The 14,199-nt window shown below is 40.0% G+C and overlaps 1 protein-coding gene across 8 annotated transcripts in view; it reads right to left on the reverse strand.

Moving 5' to 3' along the window:
* The window catches only part of PPP3CB (protein phosphatase 3 catalytic subunit beta), a 66,542-nt gene that overhangs the window by 30,849 nt on the left and 21,494 nt on the right, over window positions 1-14,199 (reverse strand). For all 8 annotated transcript variants that reach the window (XM_036337095.1, XM_036337092.1, XM_036337088.1 and 5 more), the window contains exons 5-9: window positions 13,736-13,881; window positions 13,332-13,471; window positions 13,150-13,227; window positions 12,950-13,044; window positions 10,057-10,182 (exon numbers count right to left, since the gene is read on the reverse strand). In XM_036337095.1, the coding sequence (XP_036192988.1) occupies window positions 10,057-10,182; window positions 12,950-13,044; window positions 13,150-13,227; window positions 13,332-13,471; window positions 13,736-13,881 (585 nt within the window). The remainder of the gene's footprint in view (window positions 1-10,056; window positions 10,183-12,949; window positions 13,045-13,149; window positions 13,228-13,331; window positions 13,472-13,735; window positions 13,882-14,199) is intronic.

Raw genomic sequence — 14,199 nt, forward strand, 5'->3', positions numbered from 1 at the left:
AATGACTATCTAACAATCTGAATCCATAATTTGTTCTTAGGCTTAATTCACCTTTACCATTCTATATATTTTTCTCTTGGTTTCCAGAATTCTACTCTTATGGTTTTTCTACCTTTAGATTACTCCCCTCCCCAAATTTGGATATTCTGAAGACTCTCTCTGCAGTCATGTTCTTTTTATATACTCAAATTTCTTAGTGATTTTATTACTATATAGTTTAAAGTATCAACTTTTTGAAGACAATTTCAAATTCTGTATCACCAGTCTTGACCCCCTTTCTTGCAAAATGGATTTCCTTGCTGGTTTTATTGGCAACCATCCAACTATTTGTATATTGTCTGCTTCCCCCTACTGGAATGAAAGCTTCATGAGTGCAGGGGACTGTTTTGTTTGCTGCTGTATCCCCAGAGCCTAGAACAGTGCCTGGCACATGACAGGTATTCAATAAGTATCTGACAGATGAGTAAATAAAAAAGAAAGGTATAATAAATTTCAATTAATAAATAAAAATGTCTATTCATCTTCTGATGGCAACTAGAAATGGACAGCTCTGGGACTCATATATGAAAGTCCAATCCCTACTCTCCAAAGCTTACTAACTACTGAAGAATACATATGCGTGTATATTATATATGCATGCCACAGAAGAGTGATGAGCACAGCACTGTGCTGTAAGTATATAGAGGTATGCCAAAAATATGCTAGGGAAAGGAAAGCTTTTGGTAAAAGAATCATGAAGTAGTTTACCCAGGTGGAAAGGGCAGATAAGACATTCTAAAACAAAAGTTAGAAAAACATGAAGTAGTCATATAGATCAATGGGATACAACTGAGAGTTCAGACATAAAACCTCACATTTAAGATCAATTGATTTTTTGACAGGGGTGCTAAAAAAATTCAGTGGGGAAACAATAGTCTCTTCAACAAATGGTGTGGAGGAACTGAATATCCACATGCAAAGAATGAAATTGCACATACTTACCACTTCACATCATACACAAAAATTTACTCAAATTGGATCAAAGACCTAAATATATCTGATAAGGTACTTGCATCTAAAATATATAAAGAATTCTTACAACTAAATAATAAGACAAATAATCCATTAAAATGAATAAAGGATTCAAATAAACACTTCTTTTTTAAAAAATATATTTTTATTGATTTCAGAGAGGAAGAGAGAGAGTGAGAGAAACATCAATGATGAGAGAGAATCATTGATCAACTGCTTCCTGCATGCCCCACACTGGGGATCAAGCCAGGAACCCGAGCATATACCCCGATAGGGAATCAAACCATGACTCCTGGTTCATAGGTCAACACTCAACCACTGGGCCATGCTGGCTGGGCCAAATAAACATTTCTTCAAAGAAAATATTCAAATGGCCAATAGGCACATGAAAATATATTCAACATCATTATTTATTAGGAAAATACAAATCAAAGCTACAGTGACAGATAACTTCATATCCAATATGATGACTATAATAACACGATAAATAATAAATAAAAGTTGGCAAGTAAATGAAAATATTGGAACTATTATATACTGCCAGAGAGATTGTAAAATGGTACAGCTGCTTTGGAAAAGAGTTTGGTCAATCCTCCAAAGGTTAAAACATCCATATGACCCAGCAATTTTACTCCCAGTTCTATACCTAAGAAAAGTGAAAACATATATCCACACAAAAACTTGTACACAAATGTTCATCACAGCATCTATATATATATATATATATATATATATATATATATATATATATGCGCCAAGCAACTGGAACGACCGGAATGACCAGTTGCTATGATGCTATGACGTGCACTGCAGCTAGGCTGGCCAGAGGAAGGGCCATGTGAGGTTGGGGGGCCCCAACTGGCACCCCTCAACCTCCCATGGCCCCTCCCCCAACCAGCCCAGCCCTGATCGGCCCCCATCAAGATAGGCCGGCCAGACCTCACCCATGCATGAATTCGTGCACTGGGCCTCTAGTTATTTACAATAGTCAAAAAGTGGAAACAACCAACTGTCCATCCGCTGATGAATGGATAAACAAAATGTGGTATAGCCATACAACAGAATATTATTTAGTCACAAAAAGGAATGAAGTACTTATTCATGCTACAACAGGGGTGAACCTTGAAAATATTATGGAAAGAAGCCAGTCACAAAAGACCACATATTGATTATATGATCCCATTTATATAAAATGTTCAGAATAGGCAAATCTATGAAGACAGAAAGTAGATTAGTGGTTGTTCAGGGCTGGCAAGGAGAGGTGGAAGGAAATGAGGAGTGACTGTTAATGGATACAGGGTTTCTTTGAAGAATGATGAAAACGTTTCAAAATTGATTGTGTTAAAAGATGCACAATTCTGTGAATATAGTAAGAAAACATTGGATCGTACAATTTGAACAGGTTAACTGTACAGCATATGAATTACCTCCGTGAAACTATTATGAAAACATACAGAAAAAGTGTGAAGGCGTGAAACTGAGAGAGCACAATACATTTAGGAGATTGGCTGTGCTGTGCTGTGTTATGGCTAGAACATAGAGAATATGAAATAGAAAGGCAAGAAATGGGGCTAAAGAGAAAGTAGGGAAAGTCCAAAAACCTTGTGTGACAGGTTAAAGTTTATCTTGAAAGCTACCAGAGGGAGAGGAAGCTGACTAGTGACATAAAGGATGTTTGAGTGCTATTAAGAGCCCAGCTAGCCCAGCTGGAATGGCTCTGTGGTTGAGCATTGACCTATATGAGCCAGGAGGTCACTGGTTCCATTCCTGGTCAGGGCAAATGCCCGCGTGGCAGGCTCAATCCCCAGTAGGGGGTGTGCAAGAGATAGCCGATCAATGATTCTCTTTCATCATTGATATTTCTATCTCTCTCTCCGTCTTCCTTCCTCTCTGAAATCAATTAAAAGAAAAAAATATATATATTTTATATGTATAAAAATATATACATATAATAAATATATGTGTATATATATATATATATATTTTAACAGCCCAGCTAATGCTAAAAATCAAAGGGTGGTACCTATTTATAAGGCTGTATAAATATCTTCAGCAGTGCTCTATACCCTGGCTATAAGAACAGAGATAATGGATGGCTGGACTTCACTGGGGCCGAGTTATAGGACAAGCGAAATAGAAAAACAAGAGATAAAGGAGTTTGAGGGTGTACTAAGAAGGAAGAGAGGGAAGGAGGGCTCTGACTAAAAAGAATAGACATGGTCAAAGGCTGAGTGATTCCAATGAAGCTTATATAACCAGAATGAGGGATTGCTAGAATAACAGGGGTTTTCATCAGAGGGTGTTAATGATAGTGTCATATCATTATCAGATTCAAAACATCCAAGTTATCTTTAACCATTCCCTCCCCTTAAACATGCATTAGTGTTAAGTCTCACTGGTTCTACTTCTACAATTCTTACAGTTCTCCCCTGCTTTCCATTCCTAATCCTACCAGAGCTTCATTATGTTTCCATTTGATTCTTGATGTAGCTTCATAACAGGTCTCCCAACCTTTAGTCTTTCTTCCAGTCCATTTCACCAAAATAATTTTTCTAAGTAACTATCATGGTCATATTCTGTTTCAATTGCTCCCCATTTATGAAAGTTCCAAATTCTCTGTATGGTGATCAAGAGCCTCATGACCTAGACATGACTTAGCTTTTCATTATTTTCCTCTACTGTCCTCCATACATCTTACTAGCTAATCAGACTGAACCCCTCAACATTTGTCAGTGGCCTTATGCTTTCTTGCTTTCAGACTCAGGTTCAGGAAGTTCTCTTACCTAGAATTCTCATGCCCTTATGTACCAGCACAATTCCACCATTCTTCCAGTCCCAGACCAATGATACTTTAATCCCTCTGACAAATATAATCTCCTTTCTCTCTTAATTGCTATAAAACTATGCTTGTCTAAGACTGCTCACTGTATTATATTTTATCATTATTTATGTAGCTTAAATCCCTTATTAATCTGCAAAGAATCATATCTTACTTTATTTTTATATCCTAAGTACCTTGAATAAAACACTTTCAAAAGAACACCTGGTAAAGGAATAAATCTTACAAGTATGACCTTCTATGGAAGACCACAACATAGTGGATCCTCTAGAACAGAGAGGTTCTTAAATTGGAGCCAATAAACCCAAGGGGACTAACCAATTGACTTCAGCGTCCTGAAGATGTTATGCGTATGTACAAATGGAAGCATATTTGTACATGAATTTTTCTGGGGCAAAAGTCCCTTTCATCAGATTCTCAAAAGGGTTTTAGCTCAACCAGTGTGGCTCAGTGACTGAGCATTGACCAATGAACCAAAAGGTCACAGTTCAATTCCAGGTCAGGGCACATGCCTGGGTTGAGGGCTCGATCACCAGTGGGGGGTGTGCAGGAAGCTTGATTCTCTCTCATCATTGGCGTTTCTATCTCTCCCTCTCCCCTTCCTCTCTGAAATAAATTTTTAAAAAATTGTTTTATATTTAAAAATTGTTTGTGCAGTTACGTTAGTCTAAAAAGGAATCCTTACTATAAACGCTTTTCCATTTTCTAAAACATTTATAGATATAAAAAAAACCCAGCTGAGATTTGATTACAAATATCTGAAGTGTGTGTTGGGGAGCAGTGGAAGGGGATATAAATGACACAATATTGGCCATAATAACTGTTGGAATAATTGGTTCATGGGAACTCATCTTATTAGTCACTCTGCCTTTGTACATGTTGGAAATTCCAACTTTATTTTTCAATGAAAATAAAAGCCCTCAAAAGGTTAAAAACACAGCTTGTATCAAACTTTAGGATTAAATCAGCCTCTCAGGAAGGCTCTGGCTTATGTTAGTTGCTTCCCAGGAACTAGACCAAAGTCACACTGGCTTATTTGAAGTAGAACAAATGAAACATCATTTGCTGCTTTCCATACCAAAAGAAAAGTTTTACTAGAATCAAGTAGTTAGGCTATCTAAATAAATAACATGCATTAAAATGAAAAAATATGCAACAAGTTTGAGAAAATTTTCTTACTGTGCTCAACATTGCATATAATATTAAATTTTAAGCTCCACGTTTTTATTTTTATTTATTTTTAGTATTTTTATTGATTTTTAGAGAGAGGAAGAAAGAGGGAGAAAGCATCCATCACCTGCCTCCTGCACGCCCTCTACCAAGGATCGAGCCCACAATCCAGGCATGTGATCTAACTGGGAACTGAACCAGCAATCTTTTGGGGCACAAGATGACACCCAACCAACTGAGCCACACCAGCCAGGGCCTGAGCTTCACATTTTTAGAAAGACATGAGTAATTTAGAGAAGATTCGTAGATATACAACAAAAATGGTCAAGATGAATACTTCCTGATCTTATAATAGAGACCCAGTGCATGAATTCATCCATGGGTGGGGTCTGGCCGGCCCACCTTGATCAGGGCCTATTGGGCCAGGCCGACCGGAGGGAGGGGCCACAGGCGGTTGGCTGGCTGGCCCCACCCACTGATTGAACTCTGGGTCGAAGGGGACAATTTGCATATTAGCCTTTTATTATATAGGACTAGTGGCCCTGTGCACGAAATTTGTGCATGGGTGGGGGGGTGTTCCTCAGCCCGGCCTGCACTCTCTCCAATCTGGGACCCCTCGGGGGATGTCCGACTGCCGGTTTAAACTGACAGTCGGACATCCCTTTCGCAATCCGGGACCACTGGCTCCTAACCACTCACCTACCTGCCTGATCGCCCCTAACCACTCTGCCTGCCAGCCTGCTCGCTCCCAACTGCCCCTGCACTGGCCTTCTCACCCCCAACTGCCCCCCAATGCCGGCCTGATCGCCCCCAACTGCCGGCCTCATGGCCCCCAACTGCCCCCCTCGGCCAGCCTGCTCGCCCCCAACTGCCCTCCTTGCCGGCCTCATAGTCCCCAACTGCCCTCCCTTGCCAGCCTCATGGCCCCCAACTGCTCCTCACTGCTGGCCTGATTGCCCCCAACTGCCAGCCTGCTCTCCCCCAACTGCCCCCCTGCTGCCCTCATGGCCCCCAACTGACCCCCCTGCCAGCCTGCTCACCCGAAACTGCCCTCCCCTCCTGGCCTGATTGCCCCTAACCACCTCTGCCTCGGCCCGCCACCATGGCTTTGTCTGGAAGGTCTTCTGGTCTAATTAGCATATTACCCTTTTATTAGTATAGACTAGAGGCCCGGTGCACAAAAATTTGTGCACTCGGGGGGGAAGGGGGGGGTCCCTCAGCCCGGCCTGTGCCCTCTCGCAGTCTGGGACCCCTCAGGAGATAATGACCTGCTGGCTTAGGCCTGCTCCTGCGTGGCAGAGGGCAGGCCCAATCCCTAGGTGCAGCCCCTGGTTGGGCTCAGAGCAGGGCTGATTGGGGAGTTGGGGCGCCGCCCCTGTCATGCACAGAGCAGGGCGGATCGGGAGGTTTCAATGCCACCCTCAGTCACGCTCAGGGTAGAGTTGATTGGGGGGTTGGGGCACTGCCCCTGTCACACACAGAGCTGGGTGGATCAGGGGGTTGGGGCGCCGCACCCTGTCACACTCAGGGCAGGGCCGATGGAGAGGTTATGGCTCTACCCCGTCATACACAGAGCAGGGCCCGTGGGGGGGAGGGGGGGTTTGGGCGCCGCACCCTGTCACACACAGAGCAGGGCCAATCAGGGGATTGGGACGCCGCACTCTGTCACACACAGAGCAGGGCCGATCAGGGGGTTGGGGCGCCGCACCCTGTCAAACACAGAGCAGGGCCAATCAGGGGATTGGGACGCCGCACTCTGTCACACACAGAGCAGGGCTGATCAGGGGGTTGGGGCGCCGCACCCTGTCACACACAGAGCAGGGCCGATCAGGGGGTTGGGGCACCACAGCCTGTCACACACAGAGCCGCAGGGCAATCAGGGGGTTGGGGAGCTCCCCCCGTCACACACAGAGTAGGGCCGATAGGGGAGTTGGGGCACCGGCCCTGTCACACACAGAGCAGGGCCGATCAGGGGGTTGGGGCACCGCAGCCTGTCACACACAGAGCCGCAGGGCGATCAGGGGGTTGGGGAGCTCCCCCCTATCAGGCACAGAGCAGGGCTGATCAGGGGGTTGGGGCGCCTTCCCTGTCACAAACAGAGCAGGGTGGATAGGAAGGTTGTGGCCCCGCCCCCTGTCACACAGAGCCGCAGGGCGATCAGGGGGTTTGGGCGCTGCCCCGTCACACTGATCCCGGTGTTGGGAGGCCTCGTGGCTCCGCTGATCCCGGTGCTAGGAGGCATATTACCCTTTTACTATATAGGATAGAGGCCTGGTGCACGGGTGGGGGCCGGCTGGTTTGCCCTGAAGGGTGTCCTGGATCAGGGTGAGGGTCCCCACTGGGGTGCCTGGCCAGCCTGGGTGAGGGGATGATGGCTGTTTGCAGCTGGTCACACACCCTTCAGGGTGGGGGTCCCCACTGGGGTGCCTGGCCAGTCTGGGTGAGGGGCTGAGGGCTGTTTTCAGGCTGGCGGGTGACTGAAGCTCCCAACCGCTCCTTTTTTTTCTTTTTTCTTTTTAATTCTGGGCCAGCTTTAGCTCTGAGGCTCCAGCTCTTAGGCCTCCGCTGCTGAAAGCAGGTTTCTGGCCTTTGTTTACCTTCTGTATTTGAAACAATGTTGCGATCCTGCTGGCTGAAGCCCGGTGACTAAAGCAGGTTTCTGGGGTTTTGTTTAGCTTCTATATTTGTAACATAGTTGCTTAGAGTTGCAGCTCAGAGGCCGGCAGCGGCAGGCGGGGAACGCTGGAGTCCTCCGTCACTGAAGCAAGCAAGCCTCATGTTCGCTTCCAGCTGCCTGGCTGCTGGCCGCCATCTTGGCTGGCAGTTAATTTGCATATTGCCTTAATTAGCCAATGGGAAGGGTAGCGGTCATACGCTAATTACCATGTTTCTCTTTTATTAGATAGGATAAGATGATTTAGAGTGGCAAAAGAAAGCCCTGGATGGTGTGGCTCAGTTGGTTGGGGCATCATTCTGTACACCAAAAGGTGGCAGGTTTGATTCCAGGTCAGGACACATGCCCAGGTTGTGGGTTCAATCCCCAGTCAGGGCCCATACAGGAGGCAACCAACTAATGTTTCTCTCTTTTCCTCTTCCTCTCTCTATAAGTAAAAAATTAGAGTGGCAAAAGAAGAATAAAAGATCACTTAGTAACAGACTTCAAATGTAGAAATACTGATAGAAATCTGTTCTCCATCTTCATTTATGAGAGATCAACTGAAAGATTAAATTTTCTCATCTTTCAAAAGGAGTTAGGCTACATGATTGTTAAGTTCATCATGAGCTCTAAAATTCTGTGATGTTCTGGTTTTTTGGTTCCCCCCCCGCCTTTTTTTTTTGATGTCCTGATTTTTTATAGATACATTACTTGAGAAAAACTATTCTCAACTATTTCTTTCCTTGTTTAAACACTTATAGCAATTAGGTGTAAATATTTCCTTATTGTGGAAACATCAGAGAATCAAATTAGAATTTATAAAATGTCCATATTCCTTTTACTTTATCCTTCCTGCTCTCTCTACCCCCCATTCCACTGATATTATCCTATATAATAAAAGCCTAATATGCTAAGTGTCCGATCATTCAACCAGCCGCTATGACATGCACTGACCACCAGAGGGCAGACGCTCCGACTGGTAGGTTAGCTTGCTGCTGGGGTCTGGCCAATTGGGATTGGGCAAGACGGGCCGGACACGCCCTGGAGCCCTCCTGTGGTCCCTCCCCAGCCCTAATCGTGCACTGGTGGGGTCCCTCGGCCTGGCCTGTGCCCTCTTGCAATCCAGGACCCTCGGGGGATGTAGGAGAGCCAGTTTTGGCCCGATCCGTGCAGGCCAGGCCGAGGGACCCTACCAATGCACAAACCTGTGCACCGGGCCTCTAGTATTGGAATAGTTGAGTTGCAGTCTAGCTTGGAGATAGGAGAATGAGCAAGATGAATTCTTAAATTACTTTAGCCTGATGATGCTATGATTGAACTATTTCTCATATACCAAAGATAGAAGGTTATAGTGTAATCCATCCCTTGCACCTAAGCCCTTTACTGGCCCCCTTCTCAAATGCTAAAGTGGGTAATTCTATCTCTATATTAATTTAATGCTGACCTATTAAGTAACTGACAAAGACTGAAAGCAATCTAAAAAAAACAAAACAAAAAAACCAGTTTGACATGCACAGTTTAAGTATTAACTCTAAATTTTAGAACGAAAAATTGCCGGCAAAAATACCATATCTAAAACAGAAAGAAACATTTTGTAACATGAAAGAGGTGAGAAAAAATAGAGAAGGTTATAGAACAAAATGTTTTCCAATCATGTCTGTACTCTCATACTCTTCCACATATGGAAACTAAGGCATTGCCTTGTGGAAAAATTAACACAAAATTGGAAAAGGAGAATGTGTTAAAGTAAGCTTAAGAATTCTATAGAACAAGGACAAAATATAGAAACAAAACTTCTTAAATAGCATTTATATTCTCTTTAAAAGCCTATTAAGTATATACCAATAGATATTCTTCTAAATTATTAGAGAAGCACCACTAAAATTGCATACATGCATATTTTTATATGGAATATTAAGTTAGAACCCGAATTTTTCTTTATTTTTCTCGGAGTACAGAACTGCTATAAAATGACTAACATTGCCCAAAACAAGGCCTATTAAATTCTCCCATGAATTGCTGTCACATTCCCAAAAATTGTTGTTAAAACATACAACAGTGTCTTTTACAAAGCAAAGCTATCCCTCTACAACTTCATAAAAGATTTAAGCTAAAGAAAAAAAGATAGAAAACCCAACAGCTGAAGACAACATTGGGCTATTTATAAGTCTTCTCCCAATCCCCCAGACACACTCCCATGGAGGCTGTAAACAGCTAACTAAAATATCTTTGAGGCCTTCATATCCACACCCACTGACACAAGTAGAGTTGTACCCACAGTGAAACTAGACTTCAGCTTCTTTAGCAAGTATATGCCTGCAATAGTAAACTGGAGTAAATGTAACAGTAATAAAACAATTTTTTAAAATTAAAATTATACCTTTTTCTCCAACAAATGGTAAAGACCACGTGAAGACATCCATAAAATTGGGCAACCAGTAAGGATGTGGAGAACAGTTAAATTGTCGAATATTCATCACATTATTTTCATACTTTAATACAGCAGCTGCAAGATAAGTATAAATGTCAATGTAACAATTTGTGTTTAGCTCCAAAAGTCTAAAACACATAAAAGCAGAAAAATATCTTTTTAATGGGGTGAGGAATCAAGGGATGAGTAGAATGAGGGCTAGTAGAGGGAGGTAGGCACTAATTTTTAATAACACATTTTCTGTTTTTTAACACTTTTATTTAGGGCATAGTCAAATTTTGTTATTATTAATAAATATTCTATTCTTTTTTAAATGTTCGCTTTACTTTATAATCCAATGATAAATATACACTTTTATTAAATCCAAAATTGTGAAAACTCAATTTACAGAGGAAACACAGAATGGCAATGAACAATTTTCTAGGTTTAAAAGTTCATTTAAGTTACGGGAATTTAAGAGGGTCTTTTTAGTTGTAGGCAACTTGAATAGGATAGCTGAATGGTAATAAAGAAAAACAAAACAGAAAACAAAAAAATGTAATGTGAAACATTTTATTTATAAATGTAAATATATTTATTTCATTTAATATGGAAAATCAAGTGAAACTACTACAAAGAAATATTTTACTTCATTTAGAAAAACCCACCCCTACAGTACCAGAAGAGGGAATAGTATAGCCAAATAACTCAAAGATAACATATTCATCTCAATTTTAGGTATCTTTCTTATGTTTCAATATATAAATATAAATAATCTTAAATTAACTGATGTATGTTAGATGGGCTAGGTTCTAATCTAAGCTACAGTACATACTAGCTTCACTATGCTTGGTAAATTATTTAATTAATCTATTTCTCATTTACATAAAGGACTAGTATGTCCAACCTGCCTACCTCAGAGGTTTGTTTTAAGATCAGAGAATAATTATTTTGCATGAAAATACATAAAAGTATAAAATACTTTGCAGGTATTATAATTATGTGGAGACTTTTTTTCATTTGAATAAAAAGCACTGAAATGCAGATGTTAAATTCCAAGATTTGAGATTCTGGCTAATATAGAATCACAACTAACATGTCTGTTTCTTTTATGAAATTCCCATGAAATAAAAGTACTTTAAATTTAGCCTCAGAAATTAAAAGCTGATACCAACCTTTCAGCTTTAAAAAAAAAAGGAGAATCTAGAAAATTGTCTTACATGGAGAATGAAACATTACAAACATACGCATACCACATAAGCACTCAAATCATTAACACTATGTACAGACTCAGAACTACCAAGAGACATTTGATTTTGACAAGACAGATTCAATGGTTTGAGTTTCTTTTCTGAGTACTAAGAAAAGTGATCCCTTAACCTCCTGAGTCAATCTGGCAAAGGACAACTGTAAGGTAGTGGTCAAACGAGCACTGAACACTAGCTTCGTTAATACTGACAAGGGCAAGTCACAGTTAAGAAATGAGGGCACTAGTAGAAAGTTAAATGTAACATTTGATTCTGTTCTTGAAAATGTAATAAAAACTTAAGGTTGGTTTCTCCTAAAAAATGAAGACATACCTCATAAGGTATCTTTACAAAAGTCTAAAAATTTACAAACCAAAATACAATTTTAAATATTTTAGCACTGGCACAATTGTTAGAGGCTGCATTGATACCAGCTTCTAAAGATGAGCAACTCAATTAGCATCAATAGTTTGGTTGATTTGGTAATTAACATAGTATTAAGTTCCTGCAGCACATTCTGTATCAAAGTTATTATATAGCATTCTACAGTTTGACCACCTCTGGCAAATGGTTTAATCTTTTAACCATCACCTCCAATCATCCAAAGAACTCCTTCTCACTCTGCTCCTCTTCTGAACTCAAACCAGGACCCATATTTAACAATGACCTCATTATCTCCCTAAATGTACTTTTATAGTCTGTTCTTTCTTCCTGGCACATCCACTCCAGTCTGATCCTTGAAACTATGGCATAGTACACTGAATTCCAGACACATCAAGAGAGAATAGGAGCTGACTTAATATCCTCTTCTGAAAATGTGAACTACGTAAACATACTCAAGCTCATCTTCAATGACCTTGGCACACACTTAACTAGATTAAAATCTTTTGATATCATCTGTCAAATAGCAATGTTCAAAGTTAAGTGAAACCCAATTACTATTATGCACAGCTCAAATTTGAAGGGAAGGAGGGGGAATGGAAACCAATGGAATAGAAGGTAAAAAAAAAAAAATTAATAAAAACGAAGACAAAACAGTAAAAAGAAAAGAAAGGGAAGAATGTATCACTGAAAGGAGGTCTGAGCAAATGAATCAAAGAAAGCTCAATTACAAATCTTCATGGGACAGTGATAAGACTGTGGAGGTAAAAGAAGGAAATAAGAAAGGGAAAAAGAACCTAGATCAGTGAACATAAAACAAGAAACATGATAAACTAAACAACTATACAATATAAATACACGAAATGGTCAAAGCAGCAGCAGTAGCTTTATGTAAACAAGAAAACATTCTCTTGATTATAAGGGGAAAGATTTAAGAAAGGGAAGTTTGAAAAAAATCATATTTGGTTTTGCTTGACATACTTAACTTAGCATTCTTTTACAAGACAGCTTTTGTAAGTAACAAGTTGTGGAATGGTTACATATGACTTAAGTTTTACATTTTGGATTTTTACTTCTTGATCTCACCCCTCCCTTATATCTTACACCTTTTTATAAGGAGATTTGGGTAGTTATAGATTCAAACAATGCCCGCTTTCTATTATATTTTTTAAAAAAATAAGTCAATTAAAATGCTAAGTTGTTTAAAAATTTTTTTTTTATCAACAACATCTTACCTTTATTATTGTAGACATCTAAGTAATTAGGTGCCGAAAAAATTGTTATTAATGAAGGGAACCCTGTAGTTTGACTTTTTCTGTACATTCTATAGCTGCAAAACAAATAGCTTAATATGCATCGTAAAGCATCAATCATTGTTACTAAGTTTGATTTGTACATAAGGTGTTAATTTGGGTCAGGGAAACAGAATTCTTACCCTGCATCTTGAGCTTCATGAGCTCTAATAATCGATAACAAATTATTGTTTTGCAAAAATTCACATACTGCTGGATAGCTGTGGGGGGAAAAGAGTAAATTAAGTAAAATAATGGTTTTCTATGTGAAGCATATTCTATTTTAACAACTAAAACTTGATTAAGCTTGGATATTTTTCCTTACTTATAAAAATAAGAACATCCTCGAACTGTATTGTGACTAAAATGTTCCTGTGATTTTTCATTTCCAAAATCTTCAGAAGGATCAGACCATAACAAGTCACACATTGGTCCAAATGCAGGTGGCTCTTTGAATCTATCTAACTGTGAAAGAAAGAAAAGAAAGAAAGAAACAGAAATAACTTGTCAAAAAGTGAGAACAGAATAGACATAGGAAAGCGATACCAACTTTGAATACTGTCCATACCACATTGTTTTGAATGGTTAGAAGGTATTTCCTTAAAATATCAGTATACTAATTTTTATCATACCTAATATTAGCAGTGAAGAGAAGTTTGAAGCATCTACTTTCTATCCAACAAAGTACTAAAGATAGGAGTCAACCTTGGAATTAAACTATGTACTTACTCTCCTAATATCATCCAGTGTGTGGATTTCTGGTGAAAGTCCACCATGAACACAAAGAAATTGTTGGTTTAGAAGTGCAGCAAGAGGCAGGCTATCAAAAGCTTCCATACAAGCTTCATAGACTCTTTCTGAATATTTAATTTTACCTAGAAAAAGAAAAAATTAAATTGAAAATTATATTACTAGTTGATCATTTTGAAAACATGTGTACTTGACTATTAACACAAGGGCAAGGAAACTAAAGACAGAGAATAGCCAAGTGGGGGCCAGAGGTTGAGAACACATGAAGGGGTGACTATAAAAGGCAGCAAGAGGAATTTATAAAATGGTATCATGACTGTGATGATGAGCAAAATCTCAGAATTAAACACAATAAAGAGTGAAGCAAGCATCTTGCTCTATAAAAATCAACAAAGATAATCAATGTTATCGGTCTTATACAAAATATTTGCTCTTCTAAATTT

The sequence above is a fragment of the Myotis myotis genome, unplaced genomic scaffold (genome assembly GCF_014108235.1).
Source record: "Myotis myotis isolate mMyoMyo1 unplaced genomic scaffold, mMyoMyo1.p scaffold_m19_p_15, whole genome shotgun sequence".
In the NCBI taxonomy this organism is placed as follows: domain Eukaryota; kingdom Metazoa; phylum Chordata; class Mammalia; order Chiroptera; family Vespertilionidae; genus Myotis; species Myotis myotis.